This window comes from Pholis gunnellus (assembly GCF_910591455.1).
Source record: "Pholis gunnellus genome assembly, chromosome: 13".
In the NCBI taxonomy this organism is placed as follows: Eukaryota; Metazoa; Chordata; class Actinopteri; order Perciformes; family Pholidae; genus Pholis; species Pholis gunnellus.
This window is the reverse complement of record NC_136540.1, coordinates 20296404-20315467: the sequence shown is the minus strand read 5'-3', so window position 1 is coordinate 20315467 and position 19064 is coordinate 20296404. Positions and strand designations below refer to the sequence as shown.

General features: G+C 40.3%; 1 protein-coding gene across 1 annotated transcript in view; it reads right to left on the bottom strand.

The window, feature by feature from the left end:
* ntm (neurotrimin) overlaps positions 1-18027 on the bottom strand; it is a gene marked incomplete at both ends in the record, with an annotated part of 472335 nt that extends 454308 nt beyond the window's left edge. Inside the window, one exon of the mRNA XM_079171030.1 lies at positions 17967-18027. Coding sequence (XP_079027156.1) covers positions 17967-18027 — 61 coding nt within the window. The remainder of the gene's footprint in view (positions 1-17966) is intronic.
* Between the last annotated feature and the right edge of the window lie 1037 nt (positions 18028-19064).

Below are 19064 nucleotides of genomic sequence, written 5' to 3'. Positions count from 1 at the left end.
AGTATTTATTGTCGAGATGTGCATGCTTTTGTGAAAACTTTTCTAAATTGATGCCTTTGCCAGGGATAAAAATTACAGCCAGAATGCACCATTAAAAAAAAATAATAATCTGGGGTAGCACCCCACTGGGTGACTTTGGCTCCTGCCACCGCACAAGCTGTACTACAGTAAAATAAGAACAATAAACTTCTCATCAGCACCCATGTTCAGACTTATTGGAAAAAGATGAACAAACACATCCATGAACATTGTGTTCTGTGGGGCAGAGGCTCAATTCAAGAGGAGCCTCCTCTCCACTGTCGTGCTAGTGTTTAGTCTTACTTGCATGCTTCATTATATGAACTAAAATGAAAACCTAATCCAAAAAACTACACTGTGGTGCAAATAACATTAGAATATTGAACTCATCGTCACATGAAAAAAATAGTTTGAAAATATTATCATAAAACTGTATCTTATCTACAAAATAAGCTAAATGTAAATAATAGTTAACCTCATTATTATTTTACTGTCCATTAAAGCATATTACTTACAACTTTAGTAAGATACAAAGAAAGCTGCTAGATATTAGTCAGCTGTTGCATATTTGAGAGACAGCTGGCACTGTAAACAATGTGCAGCCCTCAATATGAAGCTTCATCTGTGAAGCTACATTCACTTTCACGAACCACAATGGACAATTAGCCTATTATAGCGTAAACCAACTATGAGCGTTATATCTATTATGCAAATTGTTTCAATGGTGTGGCCATGAATGCTTCTAAAGAAATTACAGAAGCATAGAAAGTTGCCCCAAATCTTAACAAACATCCCGAGGGTTACAACACACTGACCACATCGTCAAACACAAATAGTGTGACCACCGCTGATTAACAGATTGAAACAACAAAGAAATAGAGACAGGAAGGAGTTCCACCTTAACACAGCCACTGAAAGAAATGAATGCAGACACTGAATACATCACCACTGGATAAACAGGAGCTTGATAGACGTTGATATGATCATAATTGTAAGAAAAGCAGCAGCGACAACAAAAATATTATTAATTTCAATACAGAAAAACACTTCAATAATTTGAATGAATTCACTTTAAAAGGTCAGCGATGTCGTAATTACATTATGTCAATATCAAAGTACTCTATTGACTTTAATGAGAATATCTCTGGAACACTACGGCCTAGAAACTCACTTTAAATGACCTCAGCCCCACCTACAACAACAGTGTGTTTTTAGAGACTTTGTAAAACTAAATACAACAATCATGTCTTCTGTGATTAGTTATGTATTCATCCGTGTTGAGAAGGGTAGTTGTTGCCGTTAGCTGTTAGCTGAAGCCTATGAACGGCAAGATTCCATGTATTCCATGATGCATTGGCTGGAGAACAGTGCTGATCTCAGAGACCACGCAAAAAGGAATAATATGACATTCACGTCCTCCTAGTACTGGTAGAGCTGTGCTGTTTGGGCAGCAACCCAAATAATGAGTAAAATATTGTGCGTGTAATAGGCTATGTTCAGATTGTTCAGATTAACTTTCCACACTGTTATATGATCAGAGTTGTTTTTATGTGTCCAAACCAGGAGTCAACCTCCTGTTCTGAAAAGTGAGGCTAATAATGAAGTGACTTAAACCTGCATCCTCTAACGGGCACCAGGGGGCGGCTCCTCTGGTTGTATAGAAGTCTATGAGAAAATGACTCTACTTCTCACTTGATTCATTACCTCCGTAAACATTGTAAACATGCTAGTTTCAAGTCTTCTTCAAACAGCATTAAATGTTCATTTAGTCAGGCTAAGTGTGGCAGCTTTTATAGTGACGGGGAGAATTGGGCCAATTACATAAACCTGTATGAGAGGAGCAAATATGACCAGAGAGCAGCATGTCACTTTGGACAGAGCCAGGCCAGCGGTTTCCCCCTGCTTACATTCTTTATGCTAAGCTAAGCTAATAGCCTGCTGGCTTTAGATTCATATTTAGTATCAATCTTGTCATCTAACTCTTGATGAGGAAGTAAAGTAGTGTATTTGCCAATATGTTAATATATTCCTTTATAGTCATTTATTTAGTGTAAATGCTGAACATTTGCTGGTTCTAGCTTTAAATGTGTGATGTTTCGCTTTTTTTGTTCTGGCCAGTTGTATAAATCAGGATGGATTCTGGTACATTTAGCTTCCTCATATTTCACCAACTGAATGTTAAATCACAAAAATAATCAACAGATTAATTGACAATTAAAATGAGTAGCTTTTTCAAAAAAGACAACCTAGACAACCAAGCTCTTCAAACTAAAGGAGAACCTTTATGTCAATGCTGAATGGGGAGATTTCCGGTTTGTCCTAACAAGACGTAGAAAGAAAATCTCTCAAGGTCAGAAGTGAAGATTCTGTTTCTCATGTGATCGCCGATGGCAGTATTTCACCTACAGACATATCCACATCAAACGTGACGCCATTAGCAGGAAAAACACTCAAGTCTCTCAGCATTCATCTGTCAGCATTCATACTGTTGCAAAACTCTCCTGCTCTCATTGTGAGCTGTTAAAACTTAATTAAATTGTTAAGAAATTGGGAATAGATTTGAGATTTGGGAAAAGAGAGAATCTAGATCACACAGGGTATGTGAGCGTACCGTGTGCAATTAATATACTGCAAAACAAAGAGATGAAAGAGATGGCACGCTGCAAGCAAGAGTCTCTTATTTGTCTTCTGCAGCCTCTCGACAGATGGCTTCAGGTGAGCCAGAGGAGAAGATGGAGCAGTTGGAGGCCAATATTTGAGGCTGGATTTTAGATTGCATCTGCTAAGTGTCCAAATAAGCTAAGTCACCCATTTAGAGGAGACGGAGAAGTGTGTGTCTTGAGGAAGTATGTCCTTCCTGTGTATTTGAGAGGAAGAGTAAGTGATGATATGCTTGGTTCAGAATATATGGGTCAGTAAAAGCAGACGGATGTAAATCTGCCTTTGCTCTGTACATTCTTCACTGCAATACTCTCTGATTTCCAAAAATTGTATGCATGTGTTTTTTGAACACACTTGAAACCTGGCTGATCCAGTTGAAGGCACACAGCACAATCCGTGGCTGACAAATACAGCTAATGCATTGTGTCCAAAACTGTAGTAAATGTATTTTTCTTCTGAAACTGAGACACACTGAGTCATTAAATCCCGCCCCTCAAACGCAGACTGGCCAATCATAGCATAGTAAAGCCAGCTCTGAACGGGGTCTGACAACTCTCAGCTTTCCCCTTTACATTAGCAGACTATGTTAGCATATTTTAACTAGTGTTAGCATATCTATGCTATCTACTAAAGGTCAACTGAATGTAAACACATGCTGCTTTTTCTTTTTTTATGATTGTAACAGTGAATAGAGACCTACCCCGGCTTTACAGGAACACTGTTGTTACTTAATGTCATTGTCTTCTGACTGGATCTCCAGGTGATGTGGTGGGTCACTTTAAAACTGATCTGTAGCTTTAGCTTCTATCTTTAGATATCTCTTTAACCTGTTTTCACTGCGGACTCAGTTTGACATCCTGATACATCCTCCAAACACATATTGTAAACACCTATGTCTGCTTCTGTCTGAAATCTTTTAGTTTTTCCCAAAAATTGTGCAATATTATTTCATGGAGTGCCGTTAGTGACAGTGTGGACTCCATAGTAGCTCTGACAGCTTGGTGTAGTAGCAGCGGGGGACGGGGCTTAGCCAAGGGCCAATTATGCAACACCTATTATGAATTTTGCGCTATATTCAGTCCCTGTCTTTTTCTCTTGCTTTCTCTATGCATCACCACATTGTTGTATCAATGTGGCCCAACCATAGCATATATAGTGTTGAATGCAGTATGTCATCTTTTCTCAGAAAGCCAATGTGATTACATTTCTGCTTTTCACCGCTGAGGAACACTTAGCTACAAACCATCTCACAGTTGTATGCCTCTGCCTACCAACCATGTTGCAGTTTACATCCATGTCTGTCCAAAATGTAATCGCTATATCATTTTATCCTATCAGACATTTATGTGAAATTGTCATTAAGAGCATATGAATTCTTGAGTTACGGCCATGAGGTCAGAGCAACCTTTGACCATCAAAATCTAATCAGTTTAACCTTGACCGTGGACGTGGAATTTGAAGAAATTTAAGTGTTCCTTTTTTTTGTCCATATTTCGTTCACGAGAATGGACGGACAACCCAAAAACATAATGACTCCAGTCACGGCTGTCGGCATAAAACTTTCTGTTGTTCTTTTTTACATGTTCTTTTCTGTTTTCTCCTACTGAGTGGAATAATGAGTAGTTAGCAAACAGTACCACTAAACAATGTAGTGAGTGTTTTGGCCTTGGTTCAGGGCAGAATCACAAAGTAGTCACTGATTTTATGACTATTTTTATTGCACTCCCATTTGGAATTGTAGGATTCCTGCAGATTTGGAATGTGGCCAAGATGCTTTTTTTGAAGCAGGGATTGATCTTTAAAGCTTATTTTCAGGAAAGCAATGTACTCTACTTTCTAGCACCCAAAAGATTTCCACATTATGAGAAGGGAAAACAAAGAGATTTTTCAATTTAAGCCAAAGGCCTTTTGGCCGAAATAAGTATTTAGTAATAACGAGGCTAAGAAAATGGCTTAGCAGGAATAACGGCAATGGGATTTTGATTAATGAGAAACGTTCATTTTTGTATTGACCATTTAAAAGACTATTAAGATTGCCACTCAAGCGTTGAGCATTAATTATAATGCAGGCCTACATAAGCTTCCATGAAATTTAATGAGCATTGTAAAGTCTGAAGCAATGCAAGGAGCTTTGTAGAGAATCAGGTTGTAAATGAAGTCCTGAAACAACAGTCATGCACACACTAATGATATTCTATTATCTAATATTCTTCTACTTGTTCTGCCAAAATGTTATTTGTTATTTAGACTCAATGCTCCCAGTGTATTAAAAAATATTGTGGAAATACTGGAAAAGAAAATCTGACTAAATTAAGATTTTGTACTGGAGGGTGGAGGATATTTAAATGACAAGTAATAATTGTCGTTGCACATAACCAGTCATTATAACAAATAAAACATTTATTTTTAACAAGCACACCTTCTTCAAAACAAGAGTAGTGTAGTGTGGAGAGTAGTTTAAAAAAAGACAGAAACATTTGTAAAACCACGTCAGAGTGATTGAGACTATTGGATGAAAGCAGTAGCAGCACATTGTAGCTGCTGTTGGTCATCATGATGATTCACAGAGCTCTGTGGCATCAGGATTCATCTTAGACAGCTGCTGTTGATGGGATTGCAATTAAAAAACTACTTTAGAGCAGACTCGCAACCACAACACACCAGCCCAGATGTCAAGAAGGACACGAGCTGGGGATGCTCTACACCAGGGATTCCCAAAGTGGTGCGCGAGCTGCCTCTAGGGGGTGCACAAGAGGAAACATGTAATGGTGGTCTAATGGTGTAATAATTAATATTAAATATAATTTAAAAAAATTTAAGTGGGATTTTTCACAAAATAAAAACATGAATTATAAAAATTCCCTTTGTAAGATTTAAATTTAAAGTTAAAAACTTACAATTTAATAAATAAATGCACTTCAGCTCCTTCCGCCAGACTGTCTTTCGTACACACTAGCTAGCCTAGCTTGTGCAGCTAATGTCAGCTAACAGCTAACTTCATTCATTCAGCAACATTCATGAAAATATGCTAAACTGGCTGAAATCTGGGAAACTGTCAGGTGGGACATCTGAAGCTATCAGTCATAAAAGAGGAGAGGGACAGAGAGAGAGGGATCCGGAGACGAGAAACGGAGAGACGGAGGAGACCAAAAAGGAGGAAGGAATAGCACAGACAAATCAGGAGCAATCGCTGAGTCAAGGTGAAAAAAGAGGAAACGAGAGTGAGCATCAGACTGGGAAGAAAAGAGGAAATATGATGAAGATGATCTGGGTCTGGGCTTCACTTGGATTGGCAATGCAGATTGCCCAAAGCCACAGTGCGTGGTGTGCAGTGAGGTTCTGGCTAACAGCTGTCTGAAGCCCTCTTATTTACGTCGCCACCTGAACACCAAGCATGCCAGTGCAAATTAAATGTGTAAATTAAATGTGATGCAATCTGCCTCTGAGCCTGTGCGTGTGTCCTCGCCATCCTTATTGCTCTTTAAAAGTGACGCCTTGTGTAACTGAAATGTATTGAAACTTTGTTGTAGTGCTTCAGGACGTTTTCACACCTGTAGTTCGTTTGCTTTGTTCCGATTCAGGGATTAATATGATACAATGTTGCAGTTTCCCCTCTGTTCGGTTTGTGTTCACACTGCAACATTTAACAGCGGACTAAATCTGGTAAACAAACGCCATGCGCGAGCAAACTGTTCTCTCATTGGTCCCATTTTTATGCGGCTATAAATAGGCTTGGGATGTAGAAGGGGGTGCGTGGCCTAAAAGGTTTGGGAACCGCTGCTCTACACTATAATACAGAGGGTCTCCTCGGCCAACCGATATTTCATAAATATTCACAAACACAGGGAGAGTCTGTGGATGCCACGTGCTTTGTTTCTGCAGCTGAATCACTCAAGACTGAAACATGACTGTCATAACATTGATACTGTGGAAACTCCTAGTTCAAAATCATGGTTAAATATTCATGAGTTTAGATATCCTCTACGTGGACATGCAAATGCATGCACTCGTAAACAGAGAACAGAAATACAAAGCTTCCCCAGGCTTCTGTCTTTCTTATCAGCTCTCTGTGAGAGCCTGTAGGTCCTTTAAGTTATATCAGCTGTATCGATCTGTTAACTTTGCATTCATCAATCACAAGGTTAGGGGAGCGATACAGATAACATCACCACGCTCTGGCCTCCCCCAGTGGGACATTTGGAATTAATACCTCAATGTCCTGAAGCATCCGGCCTCTATTGGAAGGACCGAGTCACCTTTGTTTGAAAGTAGTTACATATCTTCTCAGCGGACAGGCAGAAACAAGAGCAAGATAACGGAATGATGAGGAGTTGGTCAAAGAACTTTTGCAGCTCAACCATGAGGAGAAAAGAAATGACAGCTATATTTCCAATGACGATTCCTGCTCTCAGGAGGCTCAACTGTTTCCTATTAACACACTCTCAGATTCCACCACAACGGCTTTTGCCAAGGGGCTTCCAGCACAATCAATGATAGCACTAATTGAAATATTATCTCTTGTGCTTGACGCAAATGCCCAGGCAAGCCCCCAATAATTGCACACAGATTATTCCACAGACCACGTGCTCGCTAACCACTAACTCTGCCATCTGCTCCAGAATTACAACCGTGTATATATATATATATATATATATATATATATATATGGCACTAAATAGCGCAAGTTAGATATTATTGTAATGTTCCGGAACTTTGCCCGAGGAGATTTTCTTAATCTGGACCTTTTTGGAATTTTAATTGAATACCCCTGGTATAGGAAGTATTTTAGGCCGATTGTATCAGGAGAAGGAGAGTTGTTGCACAACCATTTCCCATTAGACACAATGACTACAGGTAAGCTGAGTATAATACAAATAATGGGATTCCCACATCATGTCAGGGTCAGTAAGCAGGAAAACACGAAAAGGAAACAGAAGACTAATTAGAGTCAGATAGCGAGACAGAAAGCTGCTTCTGTTTCATCACAGGGCTCATGTTGGGGGATATCGCCCACACTGTGTGTATATATATATATATACTACCGTTCAAAAGTTTGGGGTCACCCAGACAATTTCGTGTCAATTTTCAGTTTCTTCGCAATTTCTTGCATGGAATAGCCTTCATTTCTAAGAACAAGAATAGACTGGCGAGTTTCACATGAAAGTTCTCTTTTTCTGGCCATGTTGAGAGTATAATCGAACCCACAAATACTCAACTAGCTCAAAGGAAGGCCAGTTTTATAGCTTCTCTCACCAGCATAACTGTTTTCAAGGGTTTTCTAATCATCAATTAGTCTTCTAAGGCGATTAGCAAACACAATGTACCATTAGAACGCTGAAGTGATAGTTGCTGTAAATGGGCCTCTATACTCCTATGTAGATATTTCATTAAAAACCAGACGTTTCCACCTAGAATAGTCATTAACCACATTAACAATGTATAGAGTGTATTTCTGATTAATTTAATGTTATCTTCATTGAAAGAAACAGTGCTTTTCTTTGAGAAATAAGGACATTTCTAAGTGACCCCAAACTTTTGAACGGTAGTGTATATAGCTGTATTGTGTTTCCTGCTAAATAAACTCTAGTTTCAACTAATTATTATCCCCTGGTCACTCAGTCCGGCTGGCTCTTGATTTTACAGATACAAAACACCATGCTCCAAAACTCCCAAAGAGCACACATCAGCTATGGCCTCAATCAAAAACACGACTGCAGTGGTTCCAGTGTCCAGTGGCCAACACTCCACATGCACACTGTGGCTTGATCTTCTGGGCTTCTCCCAACTGCTCCAACGCGTGTGTTCTCTGCTGAGTGACGTGATGCTGTGCTGAAACAACACTCAGTGCTCAGCCTTCCTGACAAAATACAAATTGTCCTTCACTGTGATTCCACTGAGACTCCTTGTCTTACCTCATGTGTCATTTCTCTTCACTGCGTTCTGTTCTCGGCCTTGCATATGTCTTTATATCTTTTCACTACAGGTCATGCAGTAAATGAGCCCATTTCTTTTTTCTTTTACTGGGGCCTCGACTCTCTAAACGTGTACAAGCAGGCAAATAATATCTTTTTGTATTTTTTCAGCACAACATGGACTGTTTGAATATGTATACTGCAGTCACTTCTGACAATGTCTCTTCATAGCTCAATCACTTCAGATGACTATCTTGACATCTATTTATTCTGTGAAGGTCGATTCTGTGTTGCAGTATGTCTAAATGCTCAGGACACAGCACAGATCTCTCCTACCACGTTTGTAAATCAGCCATGCGCCATTTTGACACCATCATTGGTGCAGAGCTTCTAATAACACAGCATGTGATTGGAAAGGAGAGAGTCAACATGTCAGCCAGCATTCACCAAGCAGTAAGGTTTAAGAGTCCTTTGTATAGTTTGCATTAATCGTACATTAAATGTTGAATTATTGCTTTTATTATATTTTCTTGATGTATTAACAAGCCCCTGGATGGATTATAAGAAGAAGTGACGGCTCGTTGTAGCGGCTGAACGGTGCGCTGCACAGATTTGAAGTCACTACATGCATCCGATACAGAGATATTATTCAAAGTCTGAAGTGAGAGCTTTTGCAATCCCCATGGGTTAAACCACCTTGCCATCTTGCTCCAGGCAAGCTTTTTGTTACAGAAGTGAAATGAGAGAAAAGGAAGACTTTGATTTGTCAGGTCATTTTACTTGATGTATGTGCTCCTCAGATGCATCAAGTAATCACATCTCGTCACAAATGACCAAAAGAGCCTCTAAGAGAATATGAATAGCTGGAGTACAACTGATTCCATGAACCCATGACTGTAAGCTACATCACATTTGGCTTTGATACTATAAATGCTTCACATGGGCCGTAAATAAAAAATAAAATAAAAATGAAATGGTAAATTTCTATAACAAATGTAAATTTCACAATAATTTGGTTTCTTTGATTTCTTTCTGAGGTCACAGCGTTGTCTCCTCCTGCTTGATACTTTATCATTCTGATTACATTTCCCGTTAAGCTTCACCAAAAATATAAATAATTTGAAATAACAGATGATATGTATGCAAATAAGATACAGAAAGTGGCAATAAAATCCGTGACTTGCAGCTGCATATAGTACTGTAACTGCTTCATAAATAATGTTCCTGACAAACGAGAATAGCTTGTGAAACGCCTTGTAACTTGCAATATTTGTCTCTCAGCTCTTTCCTCGTTACTTTTGCTCCTGTAAACTCTTCAGAAATGGTGTTCCTTTGTGTCAAAAGTAAAAAAAACATAGGAAGATTTTGAAACTGAGTGGAACTCTGCTAAACAGCCTTTGGCATTCCCTCACCCCAAAGAACACACATATTCTAAATATATAAGTAAAGTCTATGTCTGGTAAAGCTTATCTTTACCGCTGATTGCTACCGAAATCCACAAATTGATATTCGGGACGGCCCTAATATGAATATATATAATATATTATATTATTATATATATATCCAGCAGCACTTCTCTAAAGCTGCTTACATAGAATCAAACAGTGCAGAGTGCGAGCTGTGACTTTCTCAAGCAGGCAGCATTCCTCAGACACGACAACCTGGTGAATGGACACAGTCTGAAGTCACTATCCCTGTTGCTTATTAATCAGCCCTCCCTGGCAAGGTCCCTGGTGGCCACCAGGTCACATGACCACTTCACAAGGACGTGGCAAAGAGGAAAAGCTTCCCCAAAAAATGTGCCTTTACGTGTGTGCAACTTCAAGTATTGCTAACGGTGCATTATCTGATATTCAGGAAGTGAAAGTGAGGCATGTGCAAACTAAAGGATTTTATTCAGCACATTTCCACACAGTATGAAAGAAACAGACACACTGACTTACCCAGCAGATAAACATTGCTGGGTAAATCTGTTATGGGCACAATATGATTTTTTATATTTATCTTTCTACCCGTGGGCTTCCTGTCATGTGTAATACACTTATAAGAGTATACAGTAATAGCCTAATCTAATTGTATTTAATTATCTTAGCACCTATTGAGATGTGTTGTTTTCCTTGTCAATGCCAATGCAGCCTCAGTATTGAAAGCCTTCACTGAAATTCCAGTGCTGCAAATTGATTGTTGACCCCTACTGAGTGTGAGTAAATCAATCAGGCTTCCATTAAACTCTACATCAAACTTTCTACGACCCACAAATGATTCATTTGTGATATGAACCTGTGAAAGTACCAAACGCACAAGCACAAAAGTGAAAAAAAGATATTGATTACAGAAATATAATGGAACATGGAGATTGCTTCCCACCCCAGGAACGAAATATACAACTGGATAACAATTAGCTCTAATTTGCAATCTGCCTTTTCAGAAAACAAACAGGCAGTCTGGTTGTTTCCATGGAACAGACAAAGTGGCAATTTCACATCTGCGGAGCAACAATTCTCAGTTACAGACCATCACCTCATAATGTGTCTCATTTCTTTAATATTATAAGTAGTTCAGTGTGAAAAAAAGTTTCACATCCAAAGCAACCTCTTGACTCCAACAGTGGAACAACAACAGGAAGAGAACACTTGAACAATCTAAAAATAGCTCTTGATGATCAATCTGTTATTTCTGGGTCCAGTTTGTTGCTTGGTCCTGTATTTTTCTCATTTCATGGATGTCACATCCACATATTTTCAACACAGCAGCAGACTCAATCGACCAGAATGCAATGCGGCCATGACATTGTATTTTAGGTATAGGGAACATCATAAAACCTGTGAATAAACAAAATGTTTATTTAATTCATTAATGTGAAGGGATTAAGCGTTTGTTGTTATTCATACATAGAAATGTAATGAAAGTGACAAACCCATGATATGCATCCTGTAGCTCGCCGCTGAATGGAACAGATTCATGCCAGTCTGTGGGGGGCATTCTGGGAAGTGTAGTCAATCACTATCTGAAGTAAAGGTCAACGAGGCAGGTTCAGGGAAAGTGCAGTGAAAAGATACATTCCACTGCTTCATGTTCAAACATCAATACATCTTAGCGTGGGAGTGTCTGAACGTGAACTCCTGCTTTCCAACTGTGAAGCTGGCTTTAACAGCATCTCATGGCCAATTTACATGACGTCCATTTATCTGGTTTGATATCACGCCACTGTACACAGGTGGCGATGTCTACCTGCCATTGTCGGCCATCTGCCTGCTCTGCCTGTTCATTCTGCTCCGAGGCTTTGTGAGGACTGTGTATGCGGAGATGGACAAAGATATTTTTTAGAGCAACAGCTCTGCCTCTTTTTCTCCTTGAGATCCCTACTGAGTAGCTGTAGCCCTGCGATAAGAGGAGAACACACTCAAGCCATCAACAATGATCTCAATGTTTTTAACAAAAGGCTGCATACAACGAGCACACCACGGCTCCGTACCACCACCCCTATCCATCTCTGCTCTTTCAGCTGGTCATCCAATAACAGCTGTTGCTCCAAATTTCGATGTAACCGGCTATAATTCTCGTCTTTGGCTGACACGCGCTGATGGAGGAGGGACGACGGCACAATACACAGGCCTTCCAGGGTCTCGGCCGAAAGAGAAAACCCACAAGAGTTTGTGCTGCATCCTGGCAACACAGCCAGCACTGTCTTCTCCCAGCCACATACAGAGACAGAGGGAGGGAGGAAGCCCGCTTAGACAATGAGGCTGCCTCATTACCAGTGTTTATCTTAAGCCGGATTAATACTCCAGAAAGAAACACTCTTTTTTTCTTTGTTAGGAAAAGAACATGAGCTGCTTCGTTTGGGGCAGTTTGATATCGGGATGTTTTGCTGTGTTTGTGAGGTTTGCCTTTTCTTTTCTTCTTGCAACTTCTTTTCTTTCTTGAGAAAAAAACAACATTACGCCCACTGATGTCAGTATTTTGATTGCTTCCCATCCCACATGTCGGAGTCTGTTCCTTCAGTGCGCGTGGAAGATGATCAACTTTTGGGGTTCAGATCCCTTCCTGGTTTCAGGAAACCTTCTGAAAGCTACTTGCATATTCAATCCACTGGCAGAAAGAAACAGGAGGAGCAGCTGCAGCAAAGCAGGAGGTGCTCTCTGTTTGAGCTGCATGAACTCGACTGCCTCACTTTGCAGAAAACATGAAAAGGAACTGCACAGCTCATTCCTAACACACGTTATTTGTACCGCTGATTTTTTTTCTTGTTTAGTGTGTCAATTCTGCCATGGTTGTGCATACAGTTGCCTGTGCCAAACATATTATATGATAGAAAATTATGCAAGACTGCATTCAGTAAGAGACCTTGACAGATTCTCACCTAGTTTTTCATTACACATGAGAAAGCCAAAGGACAGCATGACACTGAAATTATTGCTGTATTTCTTTTTAAAAGCTGCAAAATACATCAACAGGAAACTGAACAGATCTTCACTTTGGACAAAGCCTCCCACCCTCCAGTGAGCTGACACAGCCCCACAGCAATTTCAGCCTGCGGCTCATCCCCTCGAGGTGCTCCGAGAAGTGCTTCAAGCAGTTATTCGTGTCGACGACCATCCAGATGCACGCCGCTCCCTGCCACAGTGGCTCCGGCCTCAGCCAGCCAACTAGTAGAGCGCCTCTCACTGTCTCCATCAATTGCTCCGGATTGTTTTTCTCTGCTCCTGTGATCTCCTGCTCTCTACATCCACCCCGCCTGCCTACTTCTGACCTGCAGGCTCCTCTGCATATCTGTATACGAGCCAAGATATCAATACTTATCTCCTGACTGTGCACATTTGAAAGTATTCGATCAGACCATGAGAGGAGCTACTATCTATTTCAAAAATAGACCCTGAGTCCTGCATGTTAAAACAATGAAGACAGCATACTTGGCAGCTAAACCCATATTGATAAAAAGGGTTCTGATGGTTCTGATGGTTCCATTCTGGAAAGATTCCTGTTTGGAAAATGACCTGGAACCAGAGTTCGAATGCTAGATAATCTATCAACAAACCTTTTGTTTCTCCTGACATTTTTATTAGCAAAGAGCATTAATAATATAATATAATGTGAGCAAGCATTTATTGCTTTCCCACTGCTGAACGTTGCTTTCGGCAGAATAATTTTTTACAACATCAATAAATGTGCTTATAAGGCCAAAACAACACATTTGGTTAATTAACTCTCTGCAAGCTGGTGTCTGTACATGGCCAGAGAATATTTGTTTGCTAAAGAATCCTCAGTCTGGATGAATCGTCTCCATTGAATTAAGCCACCACTAAAGACCCAAATATTTCTGCCTTCACAGCCAACAAAAGGTGATTAAAGGTCTGAATTGAATCTTTGAATATGTGTAAGCTGTGTCGACAAGTGTTATTGTCGACACCCGGGTCGCTTTTGTTTTCTGCAGAGCCTTGAAACTACCAGCAACACAGTTAGCGACACGGCTACTGCTAGCAGCCCGACTACTAAAGCAAAGCAAGAACAGCAACTAAGAATCCCAATTTCAACTAGAAACCCTGATCTCAGTAGGGCTGAGCAAAATATTGATATAGCTTACTATCATCATAATTCTTTAATAGTGATTATAATAATTATAATAATGAGTGTATAGATATGTCAGCAACTATCGATACGTAAAAGAAAATCCTGTTCATTTCCTTTAAACTGCCTCGAGCCCCTCTGTGTGTCAAACAACCTGCTCCTGCGCTCCTGTAATGCTAGATGTCGTAGCTAAGGCCAGTGACCTCCCTGCCAAAATCCCAACACGGCGTCTCACGAGCAAGTGGCCGTATACTGTAAAGCGGCGCTATTTGATCCCGACTCATTCCTGCCGACACATGATTGGTGTAGCAGTGTTGTGCCCAGGATTTACTAAAAGGTGAAGAAACGTGTCAAAACATCGCTCCCCCTGCAAAGAGAATAGCGCTGACAGGCGATGTCAGATGACTAGACCACCGAGTCGAAAATGGACTGTACTTGTGTAAGGCTTTTCTAGCCTTCCGACCACTCAAAGCTCTTTAACACTACATGTCATCATTCACCCATTCACACCCATTCATACACTGATGGCGGACACTACCATGCAAGGTGCCACCTGCCCATCAGGATACGAACTAACATTCATTTCCTCTTTCAGCTACGAGAGCAATTTGGGGTTAAGTGTCTCGACATATCGACATGGACTAGCGGAGCCAGAGATCGAACCGCCGATCCTCTGATTGAAGGACGACCCTGTTCTACCACTGAGCCACAGTCGCCCCGAATGTTAGAATTACATCACACCCCATCACGAGAACCGTACAGGCAGTAACATTGTGGAGGTACTGAAAACTGAACCTGGAGGAATGGGACATAAATGGGAAGGACCAAGCCATAATAACAGACAACTTTACTTAATGCACCTTATTTCATATCATGTTTATTGCATCTACATGTGAGCAAAGAGTGGTCAGTGACATAATAAGAAAATAATACAGTGTGTATTTCATTTTCAAATGAAGTTATGGCAAGTGCATTTTAGTAAAAGAGTGTTCAGAGAACCAATGAGAATACAATATGAACTTTATTTTCATATAAGTGCATTTCAGTTCAGTGTGTTGTCTGCTGAGTGACTATGTGCAATGCAAATACCTTGGTAGTTTTAATGCAATTAATGATGTATGTATACGACTATCCAGGTGGGACACAACAAGTTGTATTTTCAGCTCTATTTTTACATTTTCTATAAAGAAAATAGTGTGTTGCGATATATTGCAATATGTATCGTATTGTGTCACAATATATCGTATTGTGACACGTTTATCATGATACGTATCGTATTGTGAGGTGCTTACCAAAACACAGCGCTAGATCTACTAGTAGCTAGTGCTCCAGTAAAGCCAGAGTAAAACACCCGGTAGGAAGTACTGATAGGTAGTCAGGTAGCTTAGTAGAAAGAACGCTTTTATCAGCCTCCCTCTTCGCCTCCTGTGCCTCATCTGACAACAGGCTCTTTATTCTGGTAGTTTCCACATTTTACATTAACATTACTCCAGTTGTTCCACTGGGCTATTATTGTGAAAGGTAAGAATGAAGGAGTGTAGCTGTAATGCGCTCTCATTGACAATGTGGGAGGCAATAAAGAGTTTGCTGGTTTGGTTCAGACTACTCAACCATGTTGTTATGTTATTACCTTCATAAGTATAGATGCAACTCCAGCGCTATCGACATGCATTGTGCCGTATAAGGAGCCTTTGTTTTCCCGGTAAAGCGTACCCGGTGAAGGTCAGAATATCATAGAGAAATTGAAGCTTATATGGAACCAATCTAAAAGCTGATGGCATCATTATTCTACACCCATGACATTGTGAAATCAACACTTACTTCATAGTGATAAGTTAAAGCTAAAACTTGTCTACTGCCACTTTAAGTTGTCAGTAATTGCAAACCTTAAAAACTAAACCTGGTTTTAGTAAGGGATTTAAAAGCATTGAGTTGATCCAATGATGGACTCAGATAAAATGCTATCCAGACACGACCTTAATCATGAAATATTGCCTTTTATTGTGGCTATATATATACCCTGCTCACCTGTAAATCTGCCTGTCTTCATTCATTCATTATCCTCCATATTTTCTTTTGCTCTGTTTATTTGTTATCTTATCAGAAATGCTGGATATTTGCCCGGTCCTCATCTGTGCCCTGTCTTTTGATGCAATGACCCAATTTCTCCATGGGAACAATTTAAGTTTCATCTAATCTAACACATCTCTGATTCTGCAGGAGCTCTGATAATATGCAAATGACTTAACCACAATGCTGGTGCCGTCTGGAGAATGTATGGGACTTTGAATGCAATTTTTTTCCAGGTGCGGCAATGTGACCCAAAACAAAACGCCATCCCCCGGGCTGCCTGTTTCGGCGGGAATGTGTGTATTTCTTCAAAAGGTTGTCTGCAGAGGTTCTCTTTCACTTGACACTGTTTCTTGCCTGCAAAATAATGACCGTATATACTTTACATGTAATGATATATGGTACATTGTGATACAACAGAGACAGTGTGTGCTCATTGCATTCTCTCTGGTCCACTAAACCACACACGGTGATCCACCTGATTAATTCCATCTCTTTCTGACCACTGACACATCTAAAATACATAATGTTTTTGAAAATATGCAGGATTTTGAAATCAGCAAACATTTAAAGCTATGACCTTATCTCTACTTTATAAATTAATATTTAAAAAACATAATTTCATCCCTTTATGCAAGAAACAATCTTAGCTGCGTGATTTTTCTGTACAGTTTGACTTGTCACACTGGCAAGGACTCCGGTTGTGGACGGCAGTCTTTTGTCCAACCGAAGACACATCTAAGAGCAAAGGGGCTGCTGGCCAAATACAACAGTGAGGTTTGGAGAGCTGATGAAGAAAAACGTCCCGGCTTCCTTCCTACATTCAGCCATTCATCCACTTCAGTCCACTTGATTTATTTAACTTCAAGGGTCATTATCAGAGGACAAGGAGGATCAACAGTGTTCATCTTTCCTTGAGTGCTGGCTGGTGATGGAGTCTGCATGGAGAATATGCTACAGGTAAGTAGGATACACACTATGGTGAGTATAAAAGGTGTTTAAGCGCACCTCTATCCAGCCACAATCTACTTATTCGATTGAATTTTCCTGTCAGGTGTAAACAAGGTCAGAGAGACAGAACTGCTTCGCTGCTCTCCGATCCAGCAGCAAAGCCCTCTTGCCTGCCCGGAGCATACATGGCTTAATTTAGATGACCTGGCCGCGCAGTCAATGCGGATTAAGAACTAATACTTAATCATCTTTGCAGCAAAGACCTCCCATCCGTGAGATTTACCACGCGTCAAGATGATCCGCGGGCAGCAGGAGCCACGAGCGCAAAAATGAAAATATGCTCCATTTGAATTGCAAGTTATTTCAAATAAACAGCCGTGCAGCTGCATGCTATACAGCAAGCAATATTAACAGCTTATTAGTTGTTTTTATTTGCAAAAACACACAACCCAAAGCAAAAGTGATAGTGCTGAGAAGGACTATGTCAGGATTAAACTTCCAGAGAAAAATCTGCATCCGGATGTAGTCTGAGTGGTGTAAAAATACACAGAACAACTTGGATACTTAGAGAGTCAAGCCACTCCAAGACAGATGAACCGCTACTTCACTAATCGCATTATTTAAGCTGCAGCTTACATGACAAGCATCTCGGTGTCAAATGTAGGCACGCGGACTGACCGCGACCTGCATGACGGACTTAATCATTGGCTAAATTGACAATCCCATTGAAACAGAGTCGGACACAGCGAGGAACAATTGCGAAGGAGGACAGAATTCATGGCTTACCTTGCTCCATCAGCAGGACGGTCATCCCGACCAGCATGGCCCAGTACAGAGGGTTCTTCATGGTTATCGATCTGCTGTCTGTCTGAAGCGTGCTGTCGTCTGGGAGATATAGCCTGCGAGTCTGTGAAAATCCCGAAAAGTGCTTTTCTTCAAGTCCCCGGTGCTCCTGTGTGACTGTAAAGCATCCACCAACGCAGCGCTCACAAAGTCCCTCCTTCAGCTGAGAGGTTATTGGCAGCGGTGCTGAAGGGAAGCTGGCGGAAACCAAACCACCGCGTCCGGTTTATTGTTTTTCAACTTCAGACACTTACCGGTGTTCATATGCTCCTGTAGTGCGCGAGTAGCGGCGGCACCTTTAATTTGAAGGAAAAACACATGTACTTCCTGTCGTTACCCGGTTGTATGCAGCCAGCTTTAAGTGGCCATTAGCGTCCGCAGTCCGAAAACCAGCGTGTTTACTTGTGATCGGCTGGTATTTATCGTTATTAAAGATTAAAAAAGAGAGGGAGACTGAGTCGTAACAACAAATCTCAAAATAATGACTTAGTATATTAAAATACTGACTTAGTATCTCAAAATAATAACTTAGTGTCTACAAATATTGAGAAAATATCTTAAAATAATTCCATCTCAATATTTTGACTGAAGCTCATTATTATGAGATATTAAGTCATTATTTTTAGATACTCATCATTTCTCATAATTTTGAGACGAATTTTTTTCAAAGGTCAGGTCATTAGAAAATTGAGGGGACGACAGGATTGGAATATATTTTTCCAAATTTTTCTGACATTTCTCTCATTTTTGATGTGTGAAATACTGGATAGTTTTACATCGTCAAACTTCTTTAAAAAACTGAAAGGGGCAAATCAATTTTGATGGTTGAACTTGACCTTCCTTAAAGGGTAACAAGCCAAAAGGTTTGGTTACTGAGTTCAGCTGCAGGTGTTTGTGGTGGTCAGTGACTCAAATACTGGACTTGCTGATTCCTGACTAGAAACCCACCTCACCTTCTCTGATAGATATTCAAAATCAGCAATCAAAAGTTATTACCAATATCAGCAGAGCACTACTTAAAACATATTTCAAAACAGGGTT